This window comes from Phocoena phocoena, chromosome 9 (assembly GCF_963924675.1).
Source record: "Phocoena phocoena chromosome 9, mPhoPho1.1, whole genome shotgun sequence".
NCBI lineage: Eukaryota > Metazoa > Chordata > Mammalia > Artiodactyla > Phocoenidae > Phocoena > Phocoena phocoena.
Window position 1 is genome coordinate 14,952,636 of NC_089227.1, and position 27,651 is coordinate 14,980,286.

General features: G+C 39.7%; 1 protein-coding gene across 1 annotated transcript in view; it reads right to left on the bottom strand.

The window, feature by feature from the left end:
* NME8 (NME/NM23 family member 8) overlaps nt 1-18,954 on the bottom strand; it is a 32,725-nt gene extending 13,771 nt beyond the window's left edge. The window contains exons 1-10 of the mRNA XM_065883893.1: nt 18,886-18,954; nt 17,862-17,901; nt 17,726-17,783; nt 17,421-17,527; nt 14,738-14,809; nt 11,101-11,217; nt 4,865-4,931; nt 3,515-3,588; nt 1,961-2,053; nt 685-872 (exon numbers count right to left, since the gene is read on the bottom strand). Coding sequence (XP_065739965.1) covers nt 685-872; nt 1,961-2,053; nt 3,515-3,588; nt 4,865-4,931; nt 11,101-11,217; nt 14,738-14,809; nt 17,421-17,527; nt 17,726-17,783; nt 17,862-17,894 — 809 coding nt within the window. The 5' untranslated portion in view covers nt 17,895-17,901; nt 18,886-18,954. The remainder of the gene's footprint in view (nt 1-684; nt 873-1,960; nt 2,054-3,514; nt 3,589-4,864; nt 4,932-11,100; nt 11,218-14,737; nt 14,810-17,420; nt 17,528-17,725; nt 17,784-17,861; nt 17,902-18,885) is intronic.
* Between the last annotated feature and the right edge of the window lie 8,697 nt (nt 18,955-27,651).

Below are 27,651 nucleotides of genomic sequence, written 5' to 3' on the forward strand. Positions count from 1 at the left end.
GTTAATTCATGGGGTGAGCACTGGAGTTTCTGCATCTTCAGAGGAATAAAAGGCACAAATGGCAAGCGCATAAAACCCACAGTCTGTAAATGACTTATGTTCACTTTCGTATATTTACAAACCGTTAACAAAAATATACAACTGTTTAGTTGTTAGCAATTTCTCACCACTCACTCACTGCCTTGAGTAAAAGGGCAGAGTACTTTGGTGTCTCTATAGGACACGGAGAGGCAGAACTGGCATGTGGAGAGATGGGAGAGGGGGCTGGCTTGGGAGGGACTAGGCCTGGTCCCGTTCTACCCCAGGAGGCCAGACTGGTGCGCCCAGCATTAGAGAGACAAATGGGAAATTCTTCCCTTTGTAATCCTCTTGACATAAACTTTGAGGGCAACTCCAGCTTTGTTGAATATATAAAATTTTAGACTGGAAGGAATAGTTGTAGCTTCGACATAAAGATGTTTGTCCTTTTTTTCTTTTTGGCCATGCAGTACAGCATGCAGGAATCCTAGTTCCCTGACCAGGGATCAAACCCGTGACCCCTGCAGTGGAAGCACGGAGTCTTAACCAGATGGACCACCAGGGAAGTCCCTGAAGATGTTTGTCTTTAGATTTGTGATATTTGGACATTACACTCCATTACCTACTAACACATTGTAAACAATTCATTTCCTGGTCTGGAACTACCTTTCCCTCTTCAGCTTCATCCCCGAGGACTTGGCCGTCTTCTCGTGGTCATCCCACGGTTCTTTAGATTCCGTCTCAGAATTAGATTCACTTTCATCCCAGGAAGGCCATTTTTCCTTTCCTTGCGATACAACTAGAATATAGCTTAGGCCACTTGTCATAAAAGAAACAAAATCTTCAAAGTCAGGCTACAAAATAAAATAAAATAATATTATTAGACTCCCCAAATGGATAGAGTACAATGGTGGCCCCTACCCAAGTCAAGGACATCTTCCCCTTCATGATCACTGGGCAAGAGAAAGTTACACACAATCCTCCTGTTAACAAACACATCTGTGAAGGACAGAAGTTCACAGCTGGCAGGGACTGATCTTAAAGATAGTCTAATAACTACTCTCAAACTGCCGGATGCTTCCAGATCATCTGGAGGGCTTGCTAAAACACAAACTTCTGGTGTCCAGCCCCAGACTCTACGACTCAGTAGGTTTAGGGTGCCCAGGAATTGGATTTTCTCAGAAGTTCCCAGGTGATGCTCATGTAGCTGGTCCAACCCTTTCCCGGGGCCAAGAGAGATTGTCCGGGCGGCGCGGCTAGTTTATAAAGTGCCGTTCAGTAGAACTTTCTGTGACGACCAGCATGTTCTGTGTTCTCCAGCATATGTAACCACAGGCAGCTGCTGAGCCCTGAAATGTGACTACCGCCACTTGACTCCGAATTTTTAACTTCATTTAATTTTAATGAATTTAAGTTCAAATGGCCGCATGTATCTAATGGCTACCATGTTAAACAGTGCATTTCTAGAAGTCTCCTGATGCCCCCAAGCCATTGCACTTTCTAACACGAAGCTCTGCCCCCAGGCAAAAGAGAATCTAAAAAATAGCTTGACAGAAAGGATGTACCTTTAAGTAGAGAAAGGATTAAAGCTTTCCTGTGAAGTTTCCCACAGGCAGCCTTCAACCTGGGATAAGGACCTACAGGAAAGGCCTGGATATTCATATCCTGAGGGCTGATGCGGGGAGTCTTAGAGGACATAGCATAAAGAGATCTTCGCTCCAACAAAACACAATCAGAGCATCCACTTTTGCCTGGCTGCCTCTATTTCTACTGGAGATTTCTCCATAGTCCCCATCTTTGGATTAACCAGGATATGGACACCAACAGGGACACCTAGAGCTTACTTGGTTGGTCAGACCCATTCGTTTTTCTATAATGAGGATCTTAAACTTACAGGAATCCACTGTATTTGACAACACAATGGCTTTTTTAACTTTCTTACCTGGTCTGCTATTCGGCTGTAGAAGTACCTCACTTGTTCTTCAGTGAGCAGTTTCTTATCCTCTGCTTCTATGACAAATTCTGCATCGATAATCTTCAATTAGAGAGCATGGTCAGGTCCACATGTGTCGTGGGACCACACAGGTCAAACAAGTCAAGGACATTTGTTTCCTAGGCTTAATAGACCCCCCAGATTTGAATGCATTTCATAGTTGTGCCTCGGCACAGTCCATGGGACACGAGGTCGGAAGAGGCCCCAAAATATGCAAACAAAGAAGGTCTTTTTCACGCCCCCTAGTATTTAAGTTTTCACGGCTTGAACCAGAGATTCCACAATATTTCTATTATTTAAGTGAATTGTCTCAAGATGAAAAAAGAAAAAAAAAAATCTAATTGAATTCCAAGAAAGATACAGTTTTCTGAATCATTCAAAAAGACATACATTTACAGGCACTTCTGAACCATCTATTTTCAAAATTGTTTTCAGTTTCTTCTTTTAAGGCTTTCCTTCGTTAAGTCTGTAACCTGTAATCTAGTATATCTTATTCTGATGGCAACAAAAATGTCCAAATTACAGGGAAGGATAGAATTTAAGATGCAGCCATGCTTTGTCTTAAAATTTTTAAATTTAATGACAAATTCAGTGTGCATGTCACCCAAGTATAGCAATGTATAAAATGGACCATCTGCTTTATAGTAGTTTAATTGTTGCTGCTTTGGCTGAAGAAAGAATGCATGATGGGAAGTTCATCAAGAGATACCCAGCCCATCCTGACATGGTTCCCCATGTGACCTCCTCTGTAGCACATGCAACATTCTTACAAATTTCAAAACAATTTTGTTGTTTCAACACAACATCTTTGTTCAGGGGTCAGCAAACCACAGCCCACAGTCAAAACCTGGCCTGCCACCGTTTTTGGAAACAAAGTTTACTGGAACACAGCCATGGCCATTTGTTTATCTACTGTCTAATGCTGCTCTCTCGATAATGATGGCAGAGTTAAACTGCTGTGACAGAGATCACATGCCCCACAAACCTGAAAATAGTTACTGTCTGGCTCTTTATAGGAAAAGTCTGCTGACCTTTGGATTAGAAAGCAATTTTGCTCTAAAAATTTTTTATTTGGGCTCTAAAAGCAAAACCTTAAATGCTTCCTTAGGTTATCATGTATCTAAAAAGGACCATACGTTTGTGACAACACACAGGGAATAAAGCAAGCTGATGTGACCTTAAACAAGTCTGCACTGCTAACAACTAAACACAAGAAATCTGTTACAATCCAATGCAAGAACTGTAATTTTTATCATTTATATTGGATGCTGGTAGAGCAGAGTTATTTAAATAAGGATGTTGAATAGGTCTAGCCTTTGTAAGACAAAATATTCAAAGAAGACAAAACATTCATTCACACGAACCAGAAGTTCATTATATTCTGTTTTTCTCTAAATAATAAGCTTGTCTCCAAATTGAAGATTAAGGGATTGTTCTTTTGAAGTTAATTTAACAATTAATTTTACAATTAATTTAAACTATTCTTGGGGAAATATCACTTACTTTTTCTTTAATTTCTTGAACTTTTCTAGCAGTCACAGCATTGGGTTTGATAATGGCAATGCTGTATAGTTGGTCTAGGGAAAAGAATAGAAGAATTTCATTTTCTTGGCACAAACTCTAGAGAATGAAGGATTTGGCAATTAGAAATGTAAACTACTAATGTCCAGTGAATTTTTGTCCATCAACAGCTTTGTTATTATGGCATTGCAACTACCAAAGAGTTTCTACTTAGAATCAAAGTAGAGTTCCTATATTTGCATGCAGGAGAAACATTCACAAGAGTTTGTAGTCAGTAGGCCGAAAAAGAAAGAGTAGGTGGGCACTAGTTTTATTTTATTTTATTTTATTCTATTCTATTCTACTCTACTCTACTTTTTCTATTCTATTGCCACATCACACAGCTTGTGGGATCTTAGTTCCCCGACCAGGGATTGAACCCGGGCCCTCAGCAGTGAGAGCACAGAGTCCTACTAACCACGGGACCGCCAGGGAATTCCCGGCACTAGTTATTTTAATACAATTCACGTGCATTAGAATTGCACCCATGATCCATCCAGCTCAGTATCACTAGTGACGACAGTTTCAGTGCAAGCAAACATTACAAACCGATGGCTGTACCATCTATGAATTTATCCACATTTATCTACACATTCTGATGATGAGCTTTTAGTGCAGAATAGCTCACTGAGCAAGCAGTTTGCCTCTGTTCCCTCCAGGGTGTGAACACACACTAACACGCCCACTCCGACAATCCAATGAAGGCAGGAAGTTGTCCATCTTAGAGTAAACCAGGAGTGTGGGTCATCAAGGAAGAAATTATTTTTACAAGTTTCTGGAAGATGATGAAGGATGAAATAAGAGGAAACTGCTGTCCAGATTACTCACAGGGCACAGGAGCCCCTGATCGAGGGTAACTTCTGAAGGCAAGGCACAGAGACCAAAGGCAAGGCAAGGGGAGGAAAAGAGATTGCTTTTTTTATTTTTTTTTTGCGGTACGCGGGCCTCTCACTGCGTGACCTCTCCCGTAGCGGAGCACAGGCCCCAGACGCGCAGGCTCAGCGGCCATGACTCACGGGCCCAGCCGCTCCGCGGCATGTGGGATCTTCCCGGACCGGGGCACGAACCCGTGTCCCCTGCATCGGCAGGCGGACTCTTCAACCACTGCGCCACCGGGGAAGCCCGAGATTGCTTTTTAAGCTGAATCCAGTATCGCACAAATCATCATTGATGCTACCAGTCATTTATCAATTAACACTGGTGTCACTACCAGCTTTGTGCTGCAAGTGATGCCGTAATGAGCATCCATGTACACAATTTCCCTCACTATTACTTTAAAGTAGATTTACTTACCAACACTTTCATAGCTTGCTTCCCCAGCATCCTCTGAATCTGAGTCTACAAACATAATTTCATGATACTATGGAAAAGGAATGGAAATAAAACAGTTACATTTTAATACGATAGTGAAAGAATTTTTAGAAATTTTGTTTTTAATCAGTATTTATAATCCAAGGGATAGAAAGTAAAGTGGAAATGTGCCTGCATTTATCTAACACTACTTTTCCCCAACCTTCCCACTAAAATAAAATTAGGAATAAACAGAGTGGGCAGACGATGAGAAATAACGCATATATATGCTGTATGGAAAATGCTTAAAAACAAAATGTTTAAAACTTAAGAGCACAAGGAATAAAATAAGAAAGAAGCAGAGATTAACAAGTAAGAAAGCAATAAACATATAATTATTATGGTAAAGATTGAAAGGGCATTTGTACGCTTCAAGATCCATTCCTGACCATTGCCCTTAGTAAATTAGGAACAGAGGGCTTCCCTGGTGGTGCAGTGGTTGGGAGGAACAGAAAGATACTTCCTTAACTTATGAAAAAAAAAAAAAAAAAGCCTTTCTCAAAACAATAGCCAATTTCCTACTATAGAGTAAAACACTAGGAAGGATGGGGGATTCTTAATTTCTGGAGAAGTCCTGAAAGTGCTTCTGTGATTCTGTAAACAACCTGAAAGGCTTATATATTTACATATATACATTTCAGGGGCAAGAGATTTGCAGAATTTCAGATTCTCAATGGAATATAGACCCAAAAATGTTTGGAAGTAACTACACTGAAAGCATTCACTCCTATTATAGTCAGAAATAAGATAATTATGCCAGCTATAACTTCAAAGTGACCTGCCTTGTATTTATTGGACCTGCCCTGACAAACAGGGCAGCAACTAACCACATAATGCTGTATTTGAGCACCTGAAATGAGGTTAGTCCAAATTAAGATGCGCTGTAAATTAACAATACACAGCACATTCCAAAAATTTAGTTTGAAAAAATAAATCTGGAATACCTTATATTTTACATTGAGTACATATATTTTTAAACATTTTATTGACGTATAGTTGATATACAATGTTGTGTTTAATTTCTACTGTACGTCAAAGTGACTCAGTTATACACATATATATATAACATTATTTTTTCATATTCTTTTCCATTATGGTTTATCATAGGATATTGAGTATAGATCTCTGTGCTATTCGGTGGGACCTTGTTGTGTATCCATTCTATATATAATAGTTTGTATCTGCTAATCCGAAGCTCCCAATCCATCCCTCCCCGCAACCCCTTGGCAACCACAAGTCTGTTCTCTGTGAGTCTGTTTTTGTTTCGTAGATATGTTCATTTGTGTCATATTTTAGGTTATACATATAAGTGATACCATATGCTACTTGTCTTTCTCTTTCTGACTTACTTCACGTAGTATGAAAATCTCTAGTTGCTGCAAACGGCATTAATTCATTCTTTTTAATGTCTGAGTAGTATTCCACTGTATAAATGTACCACATCTTCTTTATTCATTCATCTGTCAATGGACATTTAGGTTGTTTCCATGTCTTGGCTATTGTAAATAGTGCTGCAGTGAACATAGGGGTGCATGTATCTTTTTGAATTATAGTTTTGTCTGGGTATATGCCCAGAAGTGGGAGTGCTGGATCATATGGTAGCTCTTTTTAAGGAACCTCCATACTGTTTTCCCCAGTGGCTGCACCAATTTACATTCCTACCAACAGTATAGGAGGGTTCCCTTTTCTCCACACCCTCAACAGCATTTATTATTTGTAGATTTTTTTTTTTTTGTAGATTTTTTTAATGATCACCATTCTGTCCAGCGTGAGGTGGTATCTTATTGTAGTTTTGATTTGCATTTCTCTAGTAATCTAAAAACTGAGCATCTTTTCAGGTGCCTGTTAGGCCTCTATGTGTCTTGTTTGGAGAAATGTCTGTTTAGGTCTTCTGCCCATTTTTTGACTGGGTTGTTTGTTTTTTGTTATTAAACTGTAGGAGCTGTTTATATATTTTGGAAATTAAGCCCTTGCTGGTCACATCATTTGCAAATATTTTCTCCCAGTCCATAGGTTGTCTTTTCGTTTTGTTTATGGTTTCCTTCACTGTGCAAAAGCTTATAAGTTATATTGAGTACATCTTTAAATGGCAATCTTTTTAATATACTGGATGTAAGAAAAGATGTTTTAAAAATTAATTTCACCTGTTTCTTTTTTTATTATTTTCAATTGACTAGTAGAATATTATAAATTACGTATGTGGCTCACATCGTGGCTTGTATTTTATTACTATTACTGCGCTAGACAAGGCAATTGATAAGAAAACTAAATAATAGAAGTGTCCAACAAAATGGAGTAATATAAAATAAACATAAGATATTAATAAATTTCTTACATACCCACTATTATTCATGAAAACAGGATGTCATTCTGCAGGAACAACAATAAAGCCACGTACAGAGCGCACATAGAGAAAGCTGGGTACAGTACAGCAATTAGAAGAATGTGTTTAAAAGTCGTTCTGCCTGACTTCAAATTCTGCTTTTACCTCCTACTAGTTGCCTGTTTCTAAGGAAAGGACATAATGTTTTTAAGCCAGTCTTATCGTTCATAAATACTTCATAAGCTTTCTCCAGGTTCATATTCGAGATGACAACATAGAAGGCTCCTGAACTCACTTCCTCCCTCAGACATACCAAACCTACAGCTGCTTGTGGAACAGCTCCCAACTGAGTGACTCCTGCATATCAGACAAGTGAGAAAAGAACACATACCGAATGGGGTAGGAGAGGCTGAGTCAGAGTCTCGCCATAAACTCCATCCCCGGCACAGCAACATACAATTGAGAGGGAGCTCACAACTCCCAGCATCTCCCTGAGGACTGAAGGGCTAGAACCCAACATCTAGTGACCTAAGACTTCCAGCTGAGAGATGGGGCCCCCAAATACCTGGCTGTAAAAGCCCTGGGGCTTGCATCCAGACTATAGTAAACTGAGCTCTGAACAGGCTTGGCTTGTGCTGGACTCCCTGTGGCTATCCCCCCAGGGCTCAATGCAGGGGCCTATTTGCAAATCTGATAAGCTGTAGCCTGAGGGTCAGGCTTCTAATTTAACACAGGTCTAGGGGCTAACAGCAATCCTTTCCAGAGACCAGGGAAGCCAGCAGGGGCCATCTTCATGCTCTCCCTCTGCCCCGCTCCAGGTCACTAGTGTCTTTGTGAAGATAGCCTGTGTGCACATCTGGTACCCTGGCTTTTGTGGCTGTTACTCCAAGGACACAGCACTTGATAGCCCGGCTCTGGCCCCCAGCAGGGCTGGTGTCCCTGGGTTCAGTAGAACCAGCAATGGATAAACCATCCAGACAGAAAATCAGTAAAGAAACATTGGACATGTTAGACTAGATGGATTAAACAGATATATCCCGAACATTCTATCCAAAAGCAGCAGAATACACATTCTTCTCAAGCACACATGGAACGTTCTCCAGGACAGATCATATGTTAGGCCACAAAACATTTAAGTAGATTGAAATCATATCAAGCATCTTTTCTAACCACAATGGTCTGGAACTAGAAATCAATTAAAAGAAGACAACTGGAAAATTCACGATGTGGAGATTAAATAACATGCTACCGAGCAACCAGTGGGTCAAATTAGAAATCAAAAGAGACATAAAAAATCTAGAGATGAATGAAAATGGAATTACAGCATATCTAAACTTATGGAATGTAACAAAAGTGTTCTAAGAGTGAAGTTCATAGCCTATATTAAGAAAAGAGAAGGATCTCAAATAAACAACCTAACTTTACACTTTAAGACACTAGAAAAAACAAACAAACAAAAATGAAGCCAAAGTCAGCAGATGAAGGAAATAAAGATCAGAACAGAAATAAATAAAAGAGAGACTAAAAAGACAATAGAAAAAAAAATCAATGAAACTAAGAGCTGGTTTTTGAAAAAATAAACAAAACAGAACTTTAGCTAGACTGTGAGGGAAAAAAAAGAGAGAGAAGACTCCAATAAATAAAATTGGAAATGAAAGAGGAGACATTATAACTGAGAAGACTCCAATAAATAAAATTGGAAATGAAAGAGGAGACATTATAACTGATACCACAGAAACACAAAGGATCTTAAGAGACTATTATGACCAGCTATGAAATCACTCTCTCAAAAAGTTATCTGCCCTCCCATGATCATTGCACCATTATTTACAGTAGCCAAGATATGGAAACAATCTAAGTGTCCATTCATGGATGAATGGATAAATATATGATATATATATATACATGATGAAATACTATTCCTCCATAAAAAAGGAGGAAATCTTGCCATTTGTGACAGCATGGATGGAGCTTGAGGGCATTAATGTGAAATAAGTCAGAGAAAGATAAATACTGCATAATCTCTCTTATATGTGGAATCTGGAAAAAATAACTCATAGGCACAGAGAACAGAATGGTAGCTGCCAGAGATGGAGGGTGATGAGTAGGGGAATTGGGTGAAGGAGGTCAAAAGATACAACTTCCAGTTATAAGATAAATAAGTTCTGGGGGTGTAATATACAGCATGGTGACTATAGGTAATAACGTGTATTGTATATTTTGGAAGTTGCTAAAAGAGTAGATCTTAAAATTTATCATGAAAAAGGTTTTCAGACAAAAATTAACTATGTGACATGAAATGTTAACTAAGTGTAGTAATCATTTCCCAGTATACACATATATCAAATCATTATGTTGTATACCTTAAACTGATAAAATGTTAGTTGTCAATGATATCGATAAAAGTGGGATGTAAAAGATTAAATGAGGATATCTTTCTGAAAATCTTAGCAAACAGTAAGTCCACAATAATTCCTACTTACTATAATTTTCAAAAAGAAGTAGGGGGAGTGGGAAGAGGGAGGGAGGAAGGGAGACGGAGAGAAAGGAAGGGTGAAGATTCCCTGAAAAACAAGAAAACATGAAAATGTCCTTGGGTGAGAAAAATCACTATTGTAAATGTAAATTCCCCATATTTGTCATTTGTCAGTTTTCCATCAAAATGTTCATTTTTTTTTCCTTAATACTTTTAAAGTACTTTGTACACACTATGGATATTAGCACGTTGATACACAGTGCAAGCTTTTCTCCAAGTTTGCTGCTTTCCTTTTAGATTTTATTCAAACTTTTAAATAATCAAATCTATCCATTTTTTCTTTTTTGATATCTCTGCTTTATACTATACTTACGAGGCCTTTCTCAACCTATGACAAGATAAATGTTTTCCAATATTTTCTTCTAATATTTCATGCTTTGTTTCAACATATTCAGCTCTTTAATTCATCTGAAATTTGTTTATGTATATGGGGAAATAATACAAATCTCTTATACAAATAGTTAACCCAATATTACTAAGTTTGTTTTGTGAGTTTTTTATCCTTTCCTGATGTAAACTGACACTTTTTTATAGTAAATACTTAATAAAAGCTTGAGCCTATACCTTCTCATTATTTCTATTTTTCAGTATTTCTCAGCTAGTCTCTATTTTTTGTTTCTTTTGTTTCTTGTTTTTGTTGTTTTGTGTGCATGTGTGTGTGTTTAAATAACACCAACCACTCCTATTTATCTGCCTATATTTCTGATCACTTTCCTATACGGCTTACTTTCTTATGCTATTATGTTCATATCTCTACATGCTTTATGGTTCATTTCTGAATTTTAAAATATTTTATTATTACACAGGTAATACATTTCACACCCATAGGATCTTATTCTAAGCATCCTGTTAAATAATACTCTATTTTTCATTTGTCAGTCTATCTTGGCCCTCTTTCCATATCAATAAACAGAGCTAGAAGATACTAAATAATATTCCACTGTGTGAATTTGTATAATTTATGACATAAGTTACAGACATTTATGTCATCTATTCACTGTTGCTAGGCATTTAAATTAATTCCAAATTTTTAATAACACAGACAACACTGAAATAAACGTCATTTTCTATATTTGTTTCATTATCTTCTTAAGGAAAATTATTGGAGTGTAATTGCTCGGTCAAAGGATATATGTGTTTTTTAAGGCCTTTGATTCATACTGCCAAAATACTTCCCAAGAAAGGTTGCACCATTTAGACACCTAGATAGCTATAAAACTAGGGAAAATGCTTTAGGAAAACAAAACAAAAAAAGACATAATGGATCTTTTTTTAAAACTAATTTTTAAAAATAAAATTATCAGGAATCCAAAGTATTACCTGAGGGCGAACCATTTCACCTGCTGCAATTTTCCTCTCCTCGTTGATCAAGGTAATAATTTTTTGACTCACAAGTGGTGCATTTGCACCCTTGATTTTTGCAACAATTTTGCCATTCTATAAGGGGAAGCAAAAACAGGAAGGAAACTCATTTTCAGGATGGGTCAAAAATTAACACTTCAGCTGGACTAACTCACCCCACCCTGACCCACCAATCCCTTTTTAGCTACTGTAATTAGTCATTTTAAAACAAGTATTCGTGATATAAAAGTATTTCCATTTGGTAAATCCAGCTCTTTGAGTTCTACCTCTAATTTATCTGTCCTCCTACAACCAAAGACAGGCCATCGCTGCATTAAATTTTAATGGTTCTGTACAGGCCTCCCAACACTACTCCCCCTAATTATTTTTGATACTATTTCCCTTTGTCTGTCTTTCAACACATATTTACTAAACACCAGTTTACTAGCATTGTATCAGGCATGATGGTATGGAATAATAATCCTGGTACCTAGTGTAATTAAATTACCGAAAAACCAACCCCACAAACACATTTGAGATAACAACCATGACAGGTACCACCAAGAGAGGTACAGAGAGCTGGGAGCATCTATAAGAATTTGTTCTGATCAAGAACATTAGCAAAGGTACTTTGTCAATATCAGGAAATTAAAATGTGAAGGATAGGTTAAGAAATAAAAAGGAGAAGAAAGGGCATTCTAGGCAAAAGGAATAGAGCCACAAGCGTCCTACGGCTGGAAGGGAATATGGCAAATAAGGCCAGTGGAGAAAGTGAGGGGATGCCTGGTATAAGACGAAGCCCAACAGCTAGGGGGAGCCATACCGTTCAGAGCCTTCTGGGTCATGGGAGGATGCTGCTTTATCCTAAGTGCGGTGGGCAGCCTTTTGAATGTTTAAACATAGGCAGGGACCACAATTAGAACTGCTAAAGATCCGTGTAAAGATCATCTTACCTACCATATAGAGAAAGGGTTAGAGGTGCAGTAGAAGAAGCTGTTTGTATACAAATCGGAAGCTATTCTAGAGGTAAAGATCGGAGAGACGGTTGCTCAGTCTACGGCGGTGCTGTTGGAGATGGAAAGAAGGGAAAAAAGCAGACGAGTGTGAGAAAGACTTGGGTAGTGAAATTAACAGGACCAAGGTCTGGTGTGCATGGGGTGTGATGTAAGGAGAAGTCACTACAATGACTTTTCTGTTTCTGACTTGAGAAACTGAGTAAGTTGGGATGTTATTCACCAAATGAGGCAACTCTAGAAAATAACGTTTCCAATGGGGATGGGGAAGCCCAGGAGTCTGCTGTTGGACCAGTTCATTGTGAGATGCCATTGAGACACCAGAGGAGAGATCAAGGGCCCAGTTGGATACACCAGTCTGGTGCTCAAAGTATAGGATTCAGCTGAAGACATGAACTTGAGTTATTGATATATGAGGTGATGATTGAAACTATGTGTCGAAGAAGTTTTCTAAGGAGGGTATATAGCATGATAAAGTGGATATGTAATGGCTGCATGAAGAAAGGTGAACCTGCAAAGGGGAGGGGGAGTAGGATCTAGGAAGCAAAAGGAAAACCAAGTCACAAAAGCCAAAAGAAGAAAATGTTCCAAACAGGAGGGCATGGTCCCCACATTTACTGCATTTGAGAGGTACAAAACGATGAGCACCTAAAAGCATTCATTATATTTAGCAACAGGCTGGATACATTAGCAACAGCCAATTTGGTGGAATAATCAGAAAGAAGTTAGATTGAATGGGTTGAAGAATTAATGGGATGAGAAGAAATGGAGTGGAAATAAATATAGAAACTCTTCTGAGCAGTTTAGCTGTGAGGTAAAGCATAGAGGCGAATGGTAGCTGGAGAGGGACGTGGTATCAAAAAGAGGTATTATTTCTTTTCATTGGAAAGATTTAATCATATTCAAAGGCCAGTAAGAAGGCTCCAGTTGAGAAAGGTTTGAATGAAACCTGACACTCTGTTTACTATTTCCCACTAAAAGGAACCGCCAAGAGCTTTCTAATATCCACTGAAAAAGCCCTTCCTGCTGAGACGCTGGAATGAATTTGCTGTCAGCTAAGAATGCTGCCCACTGCAAACGTGGTTTTGTGGTCACAGATTGAGATTCTTTTTTTTTTAATTTTTATACAATGTTTCAAGGTTACTTTCCATTTGCAGTTATTACAAAATATTGCCTAAATTTCCCATGGAGATTCTTAAATTAGAACATGGAACAGGGAGCAACGGATGATAACAAAGTCTGAGGCGTGACTGGAGGAGGTGCGTTGGAAATTTCATTGACAGTTAGGAGGTGAAGAATCGAGAGGCCAGGATGTTGAAGCCCCAGAGTGATGGCAGCACGTGGGTTTGAAAGGAGGATTTTGGGCCACATGCCAAAGTCTTCAGGGTGGGCATGGGTCTGCTGCTCAGATCTGACTCGCTCAGCAGGTGATGGCCGCCCCAGAGCTGCAGACGGGTGGCCATCTGCTCAGCCTCTCCTCCTCAGTCCCAGGCTCCCAACTGCTGCTGCTACTAAAGCCTTCTCATTGTCCAATTAGCCCGCCGAGCCCACTTCTGCCTCGTGCAGTTACCTAAACGACATCTAGGCCAGGGCTCAGCAAAGTATGACCCAGTACAGAGAGAGTATTTCTGCAAAGCTGAAACACTTACTCTCTGGCCCGTTACAGATAAGCTGGCTGACCCCTCACATAAATCATCAAATCCTTCCTAGCCAATTCCTAGCCAACTGACAGCAAGATCTACAGTGTAATTTTTAAAATTCAATTAACCCAGTCATTCACCTCCCAGAAATAGCTGTAAGATTATTGTTTAACAAAAGCAAAAATTATATCTGACAAGTGTTTTTTTAATAATTATTTATAATATCAAAAAATGCCTTTTCAACAGCAAGAGAACAGTCCACACCCTCTCTGGGAGGTGTTTCCTTACTATCCCAATTCTTTAGCTATGTAGCAGCTATGCTCTGTATCACACAAGTTAGCACTTACCCAGATATTCTTCTTTTAGAAAACAGCACTTATAAGGTTTTTCTGATTATTAAAGTTGTGTTTATCTTGGAATATTTGGAAAATTTTGAAAAGTATAAGAAGAAGATTTAAATTACGCATCCTTTCCCCATACATAGAAAACTACTATTAACTTTTGGTGAATACACTGCCTGCCTTCTTTCTATGCATTTGTAAATACAGAGATGAAAGCAATATACATTACAAGATAGTGACCATACAAATATTTCCTCGTATTGGTATACATGAATATTTATAACCATTTCTCTTCCACTGGGTACCCAAGACATTTCCAATTTTTCACTCCTGTAAGTAATAATTCATCATACAAGTCTCTGATATTTCCCTAGGAAAGGTAAATACCATTTTATTTTTCTTTTCCCTGATCAACTAAATGCGTGGTAGTCTAATCTTCTCAATCCGTTATGAGCTCCTACAGGTCAAGTTATAAATATTTTAATTGACAAGCATATTTAAGGCAAAAAAAAGTCTACAGTTACTGTCATCAGAAAACAGTTCCAGTAGTTGTACAGTGTTACTTGCTCTTTAGCTGCAAATTGGAATCTGATAATACACTTGAGAGGATAAATATACTTACAACACTAAAGAGAAAAACAGGTTCACATTTATCTCTAAATGGCTGCAAAGTCACAATGCTGTCAGCTTCCGCCTGAAAAAGATTATTTCATATAATAATAAAGGACGCTACACTCAAGTCATTTGATGTACTATATTCAAAAAATGCAGAGATACTTTTTTCTATGTTTACTACAACATTTTATGAGTATGTTATAGCTGTTTTTAGAATCAAATTGCACATTCTGGCAGTTCAGACCCAGCATCATTTGGCTTCAACCTTACTTCTCACTGTTCATCTTTACCCAACCTGCAGCTAAACTGAGCTCCTGTGGTCTGCGTTACACCACCTGCACTTTCCCCCTTGTTACCTGCTCCTGCCCTTCCTTTTCCAACCCAGCTCGAATGTTCTCCACGAACTCTGCCTTGACCCTCCTGCCGCAAATCATCTCCCCTCCACATAGCACTTCACTACCCTTCTCTCCGGGCGCCTATAGTTCCTTTCAATATTGTACTACCGTTATAGGGACCTAGCTCATCTCTGTTTGGAGAGCTGCATGCAGAGAGAGATGATGTTTTATACTCACCCTCGCATGTCACCCCCACCTGATCAGTCAGAGGGCCATGCATAAAAAGGAGCTTCCTAAATGTTTCTTGAATAAACTGGTGGTCAGATTTCAAAGTCTTTGATTTTAAAGTTTTCTCACAAATTTCAAGTTGTCCTAAATTGATTACCAGCAACTATATATTAAGTAATAGTATGTTCCCGCATATTAACATAACATCCCTTGGGCCAGCTGTCAGGATACGTTGTGTTGTAGGGTCTTCTACATAAGAGTTGTTTTTTGGAACCTGAGGCAATTGTTTTCAAACTGGGATTTCTAGAGGTGCCTCAACCGTGGCCAAGGATGGTGAGGGCAGAGCGGAGCCAAGGTCCCTCAGCCCTGTGTCAGCCAGCTAGAGGGGCTGTGTTGTAATCTTTTTTTGGCATATTGAATTCTACATCATTCTCTCTCTTTCTTTCTTTTCTTTCTCTCTCTCTCTTTTTAAAAAAGTAGGTTCTATTGTTGAAAGGAACTAATCTATAATATTAAAAGACAGCAGCCAAAGATTACATTTAAAAGTAGTCTAGCCATCATCATTGCAATTTTTATATTATAATAAAGTGTTAACAATTAAAGCATTTGGTAATATTCCTTAAAAACTATAATATAAAACATTTACTGAATTTTTATATGTATAGGCATAATGTTAGGAGAAGTCTTCAAGTCTTTTAAAAGGGGAACATAATAGAAAAAATTTGGTACTGACCATTCAGCTTAGGGTGATTTCAATAGGTAATGAACCTCATAGGTTTTAATTTTGGACTTATGTTTACAAGTTCAGAAAGGATCCCTTTCCCTGATAAACTGCAGGAAGAAAAGTATCCAGCAGAGGGCGCCCCTCCATTGCGCCCAGCAGAGGTTTGGAGACTTCAAATTTTTTTTTTCATTGTTGATGAGCTGATCATAGCAGAAAAATAGTATCGATCTATGTGAATGTACTACAGTTGGATATGCTCACACAGAAGAGGAACCATTCAGAGGGAATGCTCAAAATTCTTTGTTGTTAATTTCAACAGATGATAGCATTATGAATAGGACATATTTTGGAAAGAGTTCACTAGCACTTCCCAGTGGTATAGACATAGTGATGAAATGAACTGGTCTGGACATGTTTCTGTCCAATAGAACTAGAATGTGAGTCACATACATACTTTTAAATTCTCTAGTAGCCCGATTTAAAAACTAAAAAACAGGTGAAAATAATCTAATAATATACTTCACTTAATCCAGTATATCCCCAAATGATCATTTTAACATATAATCGATGTAAAAAATTAATGGGATATTTCACATTCTTTTTTCATATGAAGGCCTCAAAACCTAGTGTGTATTTTACACTTAGAGTACATCTCAATTTGTGGGCCAAATTTTAATCATAAATAATTGATCTCTAATTAGATTTCATAAAGTTTACAAAGAGGTAGATTCACATATCCAGGTTGTCCCAAATAATTTTAAAAGTTTTACAATAACCGAATGGAGTATCTGTTTTTTTATATAAATTTAATACAATTACACTAGCCACAGTTCGCGTGCTCAAAAGCCACTTATGCCTAGTGGTTATATTAGACAACAAAGCTCTAAGCAGTTGATAATTTGACATGGATAAACTGAATAATCAATACATTGGGGTCTCCTGAGACCCCAATGGCTCTCTCATGAGACCCTAATGAGTTTGGCTGTAATATTTTAATCCGTTGTCGCATGTGGGAGGCAAATGAGGGAGGGTAAAATCGCTACCATATTACAATTAATTGGGTAAATGACCAGAGTCCTACCCAGTGCTTTCCAGTAAAAGGCATTTACAGCTCTTATTCTAAACACACACCATATGGTCAAGTGAAAAGAAGTAGGGCAATAGACAGATAACCATTTTTATGTTTTTCTAACGTTCACAACCATGGTAAATAACCTCAGTATTATAGGAATGGGATAAAAATTACATTCGTTCTCAGATCCAGTAGAATTAAATATAGAGTAAAACTGCTAACTAAACACTGTCCATTTTGAAGGGTTGACAGATTGTTTGAATTAAGACGATCCTTAAAGAGACTATAAAGTAACAAGAAAATAATAGTTTAATGGAAATGAAAGGCTTACTACAGCAAAATGCAGAATTTCATCTTCGTTCAGCTCATTTTTCAATTTTCTGAATAAGGTTTGCATTGCTTTGCAAGGTCCACACCAGGCTTGGTAAACATCGATCACTAGAAGATAATAATATTTGTGAAAGAACAGAGTCAAAGAGTCTAGAGTAGCAGCTTATCCCAATCTTTGGGGCAGGGGCAGGGTAAAAACAGAGCAGCTTTTTATTCTGGTAAGTGGGGAGTGGTGCTCCATGTTGGGGTGCCCGGAGGTGCCCTGGATCCAACTCCAGGTGGCGAACACCTGCGGAGCCCCAGTACCTGTTAGGCCTTTGTTCTGCAACATCTCCTCCCACAGGCTTTGATTATTGATGGCCTCCTGCAAAAAGGAAGGTGCTGTCAAAGGTCTTCAAGGGGCAACGCACCAAGTAAAGACTTGTTGATGTGTCATGCCCACCTGTAACTGGATTTCTCGCTGTTTGCTTGCCATGTATCCACTATCACATGAAAGGGGGAAGAAAAAGAGAAAACACGTAAAAGGAAATTTAAATAATGTTATTTCTTTATTCACTCAAGCAGCATCTTACGCACTACAGAAGTTTTCCTTCAGCAGTACTGGATTTGCACTTTCCGCTCTTCTGGAGAGAGAGAAGCCAGGGTCTCTGAAGAACTCTTCAGGCTGGGCACTGTACTAAACGCTTGCAGCAGCCGTAGTATCTTTCTCTCCCAATAATTCTGAAGCAAAATAAGACATAAAAGAAGCAGACTCACAAATATCGAGAACAAACTAGTGGTTACCAGGATAGGAGGTACAAACTATTGGGTGTATGACAGGCTCCAGGATGTATTGTATAATATGGGGAATATAGCCAATATTTTTTAATAACTGTAAATAGAAAGTAACCTTTTAAAATTGCATAAAAAAATAAACATTTTTTTAAAAAAGGTGTTCCGTAAGATGAGCAACCAGTTGTGTGTTTTGCAAAACTATGGCCAGCTCGGTAATGTACCCACTGTCCTTCACTTTAGGTTACCTGGGCCTGAACCGGCAATAAAGCATTAGCTTCTAAAAAAAAAGAACTGTTAGGAGTCACAGTTTCTTAGTCTTGTTTGCCTGCAGTACAATGGAGTGTTCTCTCTGTGTGCACACGTGTTAGTTGTCTATGAACACGCTCATGGATCTTTCTTGGGTCCATGCCAAGGAGATTTAATTTTTAGAACGAGGCCACTAGTGTGCTCTGGGCCAAGACATAAACTTTCCGCAGTTGTTAAATCAGTGAGGCCCAAGCGCCCTATTCACGGGTGTCAGGGTCATTTAGCTGCGGATCTGACTGCGTGTGTGACAGCGGACACTAGTGTGAAACAAAGGAATGACCACAAGCAGACTCCATCCAGCAACGGGTGTGGGCTCCTCCTGTGGTCGCTAGATTGGGGTGTTTCAAGAACACGAACTAAAGGGGGATGTAAATCACCTCCCTTACCGAGGCCTGAGTTTCAGCGGGGTGAGTTCAGCCAAGTCCAAGTCCCTGGGGCGCCCCGCAGGACCGGGGCGGGGGGGTGGGAGAGGAGACGGGGCGCCGGGCTCCCAGGCCGCCTCTGCCCCGGCTGGTCCCGCTGAAGGACCAGGCAGAGGATGGATACCAGGATGGGCCGGGAAGCGGAGGGCGTCAACGTTTCCTTCCACCCATCCGGCTGCCCGCGAGCCTTGTCCCCCGCACCGAAGGACCGCGACTCCAGCGCGCAGACCTGGGCAGCGGTTACAGAGCAGTTGGCGCCGAAGTTTGTCCCCTCCCTGCTGCCTTCTCCCGTCTGGGCGCCCCCAGCCTCTCCCCTCCGCCTCCAACGTGCGCTCGCTCGCGCAGATTCCGCTGTGTCTCTGCCACGGCTGCTCACCACGTACAGGAATGAACCTGTGTGCCTCGGATTGGAGCGGAGGGCTCTCTGAGGTCCAGGCCAGCCGGTCTCTCCAAATTCTCCTGTGCCTACCTCTGCTCTTCTTTTGAAAAAAATCATTTAGAAATCAAGTTAGACTTAAAAGAAAATTGCAAAAGTAGTACCCTGAGCTACCATACGCTCTCCCCTTAGCTTGGCATCTTTCATAATTATGGTATAATTATTGAAACCAGGAAGCTAATGTTTGATAAAGTGTTAACTACACTGTAGACCTCGTACAGATCTTTTCCGTTTTCCTAAGAATGAACGCTTCCTGGTCCGGGATTCCAGCCTGAGTCCCACATGACATTTAGTTGTCCTCTCCTTGCACTTCTCCAACCTGGGACAGTTGTTCTGGCCCATCTTTCTTCGTCTTGTAAAACCTTGGTGTGTGTGCGCGTCTGTGTGTGTGTTTTCCTTCATTATGTCATTTGCAGAATTTATATCAGGAAATTTTTAAAGTAACTTTAAAAAAGCATACTCTCCTTTTCATGCCGTGTGAATTCTATCATTTACGCTTACCTTAACGTTTTTCAGCTTACTTTGTTTCCTCTTACTCTTAGGATACAAGTCTACCCAATGCATTGGGTCAGCTGACTGTTCTTCATGGTGATTTTTTTGTTTTTGTTTTTTTGGTGTTTGTGACTTTTCCTGTGAGTTAATTTTTAGCAAGGATTGCTTTTTAAAAATTTTTATTCAAGTAGATTTACAATGTTTTGTTCATTTCTGCTGTATAGCAAAGTGATTCAGTTATCATGTATTCTTTTTCATATTCTTTTCTGTTTTTAATTTATTTTATTTATTTATTTTTGGCAGTGTTGGGTCTTCTCTGCTCCGCGCGGGCTTTCTCTAGTGGCGAGTGGGGGCTACTCTTCATTGCGGTGCGCAGGCTTCTCATTGCAGTGGCTTCTCTTGTTGCAGAGCACGGGCTCTAGGGTGCGGGCTTCAGTAGTTGCGGCACGCAGGCTCAGTAGTTGCGGCTCGCGGGCTCTAGAGCGCAGGCTCAGTAGTTGTGGCGCACGGGCTTAGTTGCTCCGCAGCATGTGGGATCTTCCCGGACCAGGGCTCGAACCCATGTCCCTGCATCGGCAGGCAGATTCTTAACCATTGTGCCACCAGAGAAGTCCCTCATATTCTTTTCCATTATGGTTTATCACAGGATATTGAATATAGTTCCCTGTGCTATACAGCAAGACCTTGTTGTTTATCCGTTCTATATATAATAATTTGCATCCAGCAGGGATTGCTTTTAGTATGAGCCCCTGTGACAGGACTGTGGAAGCATAGCTACACAATGATGTCCCATGTGCCTTTCCCTGGCCCATCAATATTTAGACCACCAGACAATATGTATGTTAATTTCTCAGCTTAGATTTCCTATTTCCCTTAGCTGAAAATCCAAATCCATATTTATGACTAGCACAATTGTGGGACTTGGATTTCTCATCAGTGACTTTTTATCCAAATAGAATTCCTATGGATGGCAAGCACCTCACTCCTGCCACTAAACCAGTTGGAGGGCAAATGTTTATAGTTCCATTTCAGAAATGGGACAGCCCGTCTTTATTTCCAGCGGTATACAAGTAGTTGGAGCGAACTGTGAATTATGGACTCTCAACCCTGTAGTATGTGGACCTACAGGGAAGTAGATATCAGAATCCCAGCCACATCTGTTAAGGCTTGTTTTCCATTCTAACACTCCAATGAAATCTTTCTGCTCCAGTCAGCTCACCCCTATGACTTCAATTTCCTCTTTTGCCTCTCTGTCCTAGGTATTTCTTTCCCTTCGTTTTCAGCTAAATTAAAAGTTGCTGAAATTTAAAAATTGAGTTATTTTATTCAGTATTTTATTTAGACCTAAACTGGGCATCTTTCTGCGCCAGCTCAGTCAACCATGTTGACTGGATATTAACCTCCTGATTTTTCGTCACAGCCTCCCCTGTGATTATTGCCTTCCCTATAACTTTATGATTCTTAACTTTGCTTAAAAATCAAACTTTCCTGAAGTTTTCTGTAATTTCCTGCAGCAGATAATTTTTAGAGATGGTGCTTCTGAGGCCTCCTTAGCTACTGCCTTTCCAGTGGTCTAACTTCCTTTCCCCATTGCCCCAGGATGAGTGTTTTCTCATCACCCCTCCTCAGAGGGTAATAGACAGGGTGAGTGGCTGACTTGGCCTGGGAATTACTTTGTACCCACTTTTATGGGGGTGAACTCACTAGTAATATCTATACTTGGAGTACAAGTTGCGTGTGTAACTTCCAGTTTAATTCCCTGTTTTAAGCAAGTTTCACATGGGTCACTCAGTTCTTCTAAGGTGGCATCTTTCTCACGAACTTTTTATTTCTCTGGTTTGCTGGAGAAAGACAAATACAACTCTGGTTACCAACATTCCCTGCTTGTGTCTGTCCTGGTTCTGAGCAGCCTGGGAACACACCTCCCACCATGCACTGCGCCATTCGCAGTTTGTTTTTTTTTAACGTACATAACTATTTCTTGATTTTAGGCTAACAGTCACATAATTTCTGGAGCCCATTTCACAAGCTTTAGCTTTTTTTATCCCAGTTCTTCTCATAGGTTCCCCCAGAAAGCCATCTGATAAACCTCTGGGGAACCAAAGTTTTCCTTTGGGCTCACGTTGGCAGCAACACAGGTGCCAGAACTTTCCTCTTTAGGAACCTCTTCCTCTGTGCCAACTATTGGGTTGAACCTAAGAGTCAATTTACTGACAACCTAACCCTGGTGAAATAGCAGTTATCAAAAATATATACCACTCCTATAACACCAGAAGGTGAAGTGTAGAGACAATACGTACCCTTCATATATATCCTTGATTGTAAGGTGCTGTTCAGAAATCCTCTTGCAGGTAATTCTGCTCATCTACTTGGTCCATTGTCGGAATAAGGATCCTGTCTACAAAGGTCAGTTGCATCTCTTAGCCCTATAGTTGCTTCCTGTACTGCAACCCATGTGCAACACTTGGAAACTTTTTTAATGAAATTTCTCGTATTAACCCAAAACGATGTTATTGTGCAGCACGTCCAGGAAGCGTTCAGTAGGTGCCACAACTGTTCGTGCACGTGTTTCAAAGTCTTCACATAGTGATTTTACTATTTAAGGAAAAACATCACTGCTACAAAAAGAAGCTTCAGTCTATTCTCAGATGATCACAGTGTTCAGGACATGCAAGGCAATAGGTGAAATTGAGGGTTTTTGTGGGTTTTTTTTTTGCGGTACGCTGGCCTCTCACTGCTGTGGCCTCTCCCGTTGCGGAGCACAGGCTCCGGACGCGCAGGCTCAGCGGCCATGGCTCATGGGCCCAGCCGCTCCGCGGCATGTAGGATCTTCCCGGACCGGGGCTCGAACCTGTGTCCCCCGCATCGGAAGCCCAAGTTTTTAAACATCATTCCTACTAATTGCAAAAAGCGTGACTGTTGAGGCTTTGAAACAGAAATTTGATGAGCTTTTGATTTGGGTCTTCCTAGTATGGACTTCAAGGACAAGTGCACTCTGAAAATGTTATTTAAAAGAAAATATATTTATATTTGATTATAGGAGAGTGTAAGTTAGAAATGCCAAAGACCCCCCAAGAGGGTTACTCCTGAAGGATCTAGTAGTAGTTTGTTTTGCTTCTTGTATGTATCTGACATATCTTTCAAGTTTCATTCAAAGTGCTCTTTCCTGCCCTGCCTTTTTTTTGGTCCTTGTGCAGCACTATCTATAGCATTCAGTTTTTTTCTTGGGTCATAGGTTTATCAGCACCTTACTGTTTTACTTGTAGGTTCTCTGGATCTCTGAATATACATGAAAACCCAGAGGAGAGGAACTGGGTAGCTGAATTGCCGAATTATCTTCACTTTACTCTCTTCCTCTTGCGGTTCTCTCTGGCACCTGGCCTCACCACTTGCACATAAACACTCAAAACTTAGTTGGCAAATTAGTGCATTTGGAAATAGCAGATATTCTTGACACATTTATAAACTCCTTAGTGAGGATACACAGAACTCCTATTTTTAAATGCAGGTGATCTGGTAGAGGTAATTAGGCTATAAAGAAAAGAAATAGTTTAGGGATTTACTTTCAGTTCATTACTTGAGCTAGAGATAGAAGCAAACTAGTCTATCTAGGAGAAATATATGCACATTTTTGTTAATTTTCCCTATCTCCTTTAGATAAAAAATTCCAGATTTTGATACCAACTTAAATGTCATCTGACTAATAATATTCTCTTTTCCCACTAAATACAAAATTAAGGCTCTGAGAATAATGAAAATGTAAGACATAGAAAGAAATATCATTTAGTTTCTTCTCTGCTCTCAGTCTCTGGCACCGTGTCTTAGCATGCCAGAGGAAAGTTGCTATGATAGAGGTCTGCATAGGATAATAGGGGAATTAGTTAATGAGAAGGTTCATAACTCAGTCTGGAAACAAGGAAGGGACATCATGGGATCTGGTCCATGAGCCTTTGCAAAAGAAATATAAAATAATTAATTACTCCCTCTGCTCTCCATAAAGGACTGGAGGCAGAAGGTAAGGTAGAGTTGAGCGTGGACCATAGAAGTGAGGCCATTGGGATGAAGAGAGGACGAGGGAGGAACGTGACTTCAAGGTGGAGAAAACAGGCTGTGCCACGTCACAGAGATGAAAGAGTTGGACACATAGAACTGTGAATGTGACGATCTGCCTGAAATCAAGGATCCACGTGGGGTCATGATGAGCCTGGAAAGGGCAACTGTGACTGGAGCACGGAAGGTCCCATAAGCGAGATAGTACATGTGGGCTCCATGTGAAAACAGTGTCAAGCTTCTCAAAGTTTAAAGTGGGAGGATTTACAATCCATGGTTGACATAAAAAGTTTTCAATAGTAGGAAAACCACTGCGACATCAGCCTGGCAGTTGAAGCAAGTGTGGTTGGGAGGGGGGCCAGGAGGTAATAGACAGAGGACTGTTGGAGCAACCCAGGAGAGGAGGGCTAAAGACCTCAGTGAAGGAGGCAGAGACCAGAAGTGCAGTGTGAAAGAGACAGACTCGCGTAGTTATGAATGGGACTCAGGGATGCTTCGTAGGGAGCAGGTAGGAGAAATTATAGAAATCTCCTGAGTTTCAAGTTTGGGTGAGTGAATGATGTTTTTCACATGAATGAGGGATGTGAAAGGAGGGACCTGGAGGGAAAATCGTGAGTTCAGCTTTTAGGATGGCGGGATGGAAAGAGAAGACTCATTGCCTCTGTTGACGGTCAGTCAGGAGCAGCGTGGTGATCCATGGGATTGGTGAATCCCCAGAAAACAAGTCATCGGCCTTGTGTACAATAGCGTGAGGTTTGAATAATAGCACAGTCAGGATTACCCTGGCTCTGTGTGGTCAGTAATTTGTGACTAAATAAAGCTTATTACATTAAGCCTTTTTCTAGCTAATTTGTCCTCCTCCCTCTGCCCAACACACACACTTTTCTATGAAATCCCCATAAAACAGTATTAGATATGGTAGTCTTTGTGACCTTAAGCAAGTTTCTTAACCTCTCTGTAGTCTTTACTGGAGCTAATAACAGAAGCTATTTAATGACTGCTGTGTGGATTCAATGATTTACAAGATGTAAAATGCTTAGAGCAGTCTCCAGCTTATGGTGAACGTTCAGTAACCGTTATCTTTTGTCACGCAAAGATATAACTCTAAAATATTTTGATTAGCAAACCTGTGTGGAAGGCCAATCTACCTAAAACTTGCAAAAGTAGCTTTTCACAAAAATTCCTATCTCTGTTAAGAATTGAATGGAGATGGTGGAGAAGGAATGCAGGGGAGATAGGAGGGGGCGTGGGCAAGGGAAAAGAATTACATGACTGAAATGTTTTCAGATGATCAATGCTGATATCCTTTTACACGGATGATTCAGTGATCAATAAAAGAAGGAAACAAAATTTTATTATGGCATCTATATGTAGGTCATCTTAGCACCATGATATCATCTGAGACAAATTGCTCAGCCCACAGAATAAGAAAGAAGGTCATGCATAGCTATGACATGTTGTCATATATTAAATTCCTGTGATTCTGGCCAAGATGGCATAATAGAGACCAGATTTAACGTACTACCTGGAACAATAAAAAAAAAACTGAAAAAATATGTGTAACGATGGTTTTTAAGACATTGGATGGGCATCAGGTAAAGAAGGGCAGTGATCAGTGAGAGATGGGAAATAAAAGAGATGAACCCTATGATGGCTTCAGTTTACTGCCTTGTCAGTTTCTAGCTTGCCACACAGGGAGGGAGAACCCAGGTGGAACCAGGCAGAATTCCTGGGTTGAGGAGGCTGAGCTGAGAATCCAGGCAGCTAGAATTTTCAGAGCAGAGTAACAGAAAGGAGAGAGCAAAGCAGAGAGAGAACTCCAGGCATTTATATAACCACCCCCTCCTGCGTATTCAGCTGAATACTGATCTGTCTAGGGAAGGAAGAATATAAGAGGATTAGTGGGAATTGTGCCCATTGCTCATGTAGGGTTGGAAATAATACATGTTCCCACCAGACAGATTGAAGAATTTAATAATTTATGAGACATTAGGTATAGTACTCAAGAAGATCTTGCCTGAATAGTGTGAAATAAATAGCCCTAGATGGAATACTGCTCTGGACCTGCCAACAGATCTTAAAAATAACACCTTAAAGGATCAAACTGCAACCCAGAAGAAAGCTCAAGAATATTTATAAAAATACAGAAATATCCAACATCCAACCAGGTAAAATTACAATGAATGCTAGTAGAGGGCAGGAAATAATGAAATTTACAGTGGACATAAATAAAAAAAAGAACAGAGAGAATCGACAAAACTGAAAGTTGATTCTTAGAAAAGATAACAAAAATTGACTTACCTTTAGCTAGGCTGACAAAGAAAATAAGAGAGAAAATACAAATACACGAAATCAGATATGAAAGTGGGGAAATTACTACCAAGCTTACAGAAATAAAAAAGGATTTTAAGAGAATACTATGAACAATTGTTCACTAATAAATTGGATAACTTAGAAGAAATGTATAAATTCCCACCAACATACAAATTACATTAAATGATTCAAGGTGAAAGGGACAATCTCAACAGATCTATAAGTAAAGAAATGAAATCAGTAATCAAAAACATTGTAAGAAAGAAGAAACCAGGATCAGATGACTTCAAAAGTGAATTCCAGCAAACATTTAGAGAAGACTTAATGCCAATCCTTCTCACACTCTTCCAGAAGATAGAGGAGGACTATTTCCAAACTCATTTTATGAGGACAGAATTATCCTGAAACCAAAGCTCTAAGTGAGAAGATAATGGGAGAAAAGAACTGTCAACCTAGAATTCTATACCCAGCAAAAGTGTATTTGTAAAAAAAGATGAAATAACAACTAATAAGAAGATGCCAATGTGTGTATTAGAACTCCCTTGCTGTGTTCCTCAACCATCATTGTCATGCTAATTCTTTTCAATTTTTAAAAATTTTTTCATATGATTATGTTTGCTTTTACTGATCCTGATCTCCAGGTTCTTTACTATGTTTTATACAATTCAATTCTCTTTTATGAGGTTTTTCAATAGAACCTTCATTTCTGAAATGTTTCTGTTGCTTATTCCTTGAAATGTGCCAGCTTATATTTTATCATCTTTGTTTTCTTTTTTAAATCACATCTTGCTACCAAGTTTGATCTCTGCTTTTTGCTTCTGTTTTAGGAGCAATGACCTCATTAAGGAATATTTTTGAAAGCCAGGGTTTGTCACCATTTTTCTCCATGATTCTCTACCCTGCTGTCCGCCCAGAGAAGCCGACTTGTATGAACCTCCTCAATAGTCTCCCTTGCCCTCTGGCTTCTGGGGAATTCAGCCAACAGAGAACATCACCAAAACATTGGAGGGATAGAGAACAATAAGATGGTGGTATTTATTCCACTGGTTTCTTTTCTGCAACTTTGCCTTGAGATGATGGATTTGTCAGCCTAAGGTCATAGCTTCTTTCAAAGCAGCTCACTCCATGTTACTCCTATTTCCAGCTTTTGGTCACCACTCTCCCTGTTTACCATTTTGGGCATAGGGATAGTGGCAGCGCTTCGGTTACTAGCCCTGGAATACCATTGTTTCTGGTTTCCCTGCATTGTATCCACTTCTTTATAACTAGTTCTCATCATTGAGTTATCGTTGAATTATCCTGATTTGTGTGGAACATCATTTCCTCGTGGGACCTTGACTGGATCAGCTCAGAGGAGTTGATCCAGCTGATAGCCCCTTTCTAAGACTGAAGCACTGAAGATTCTGGGTTTAGTATTAGTAAAGTAGATAGAGAGTTTA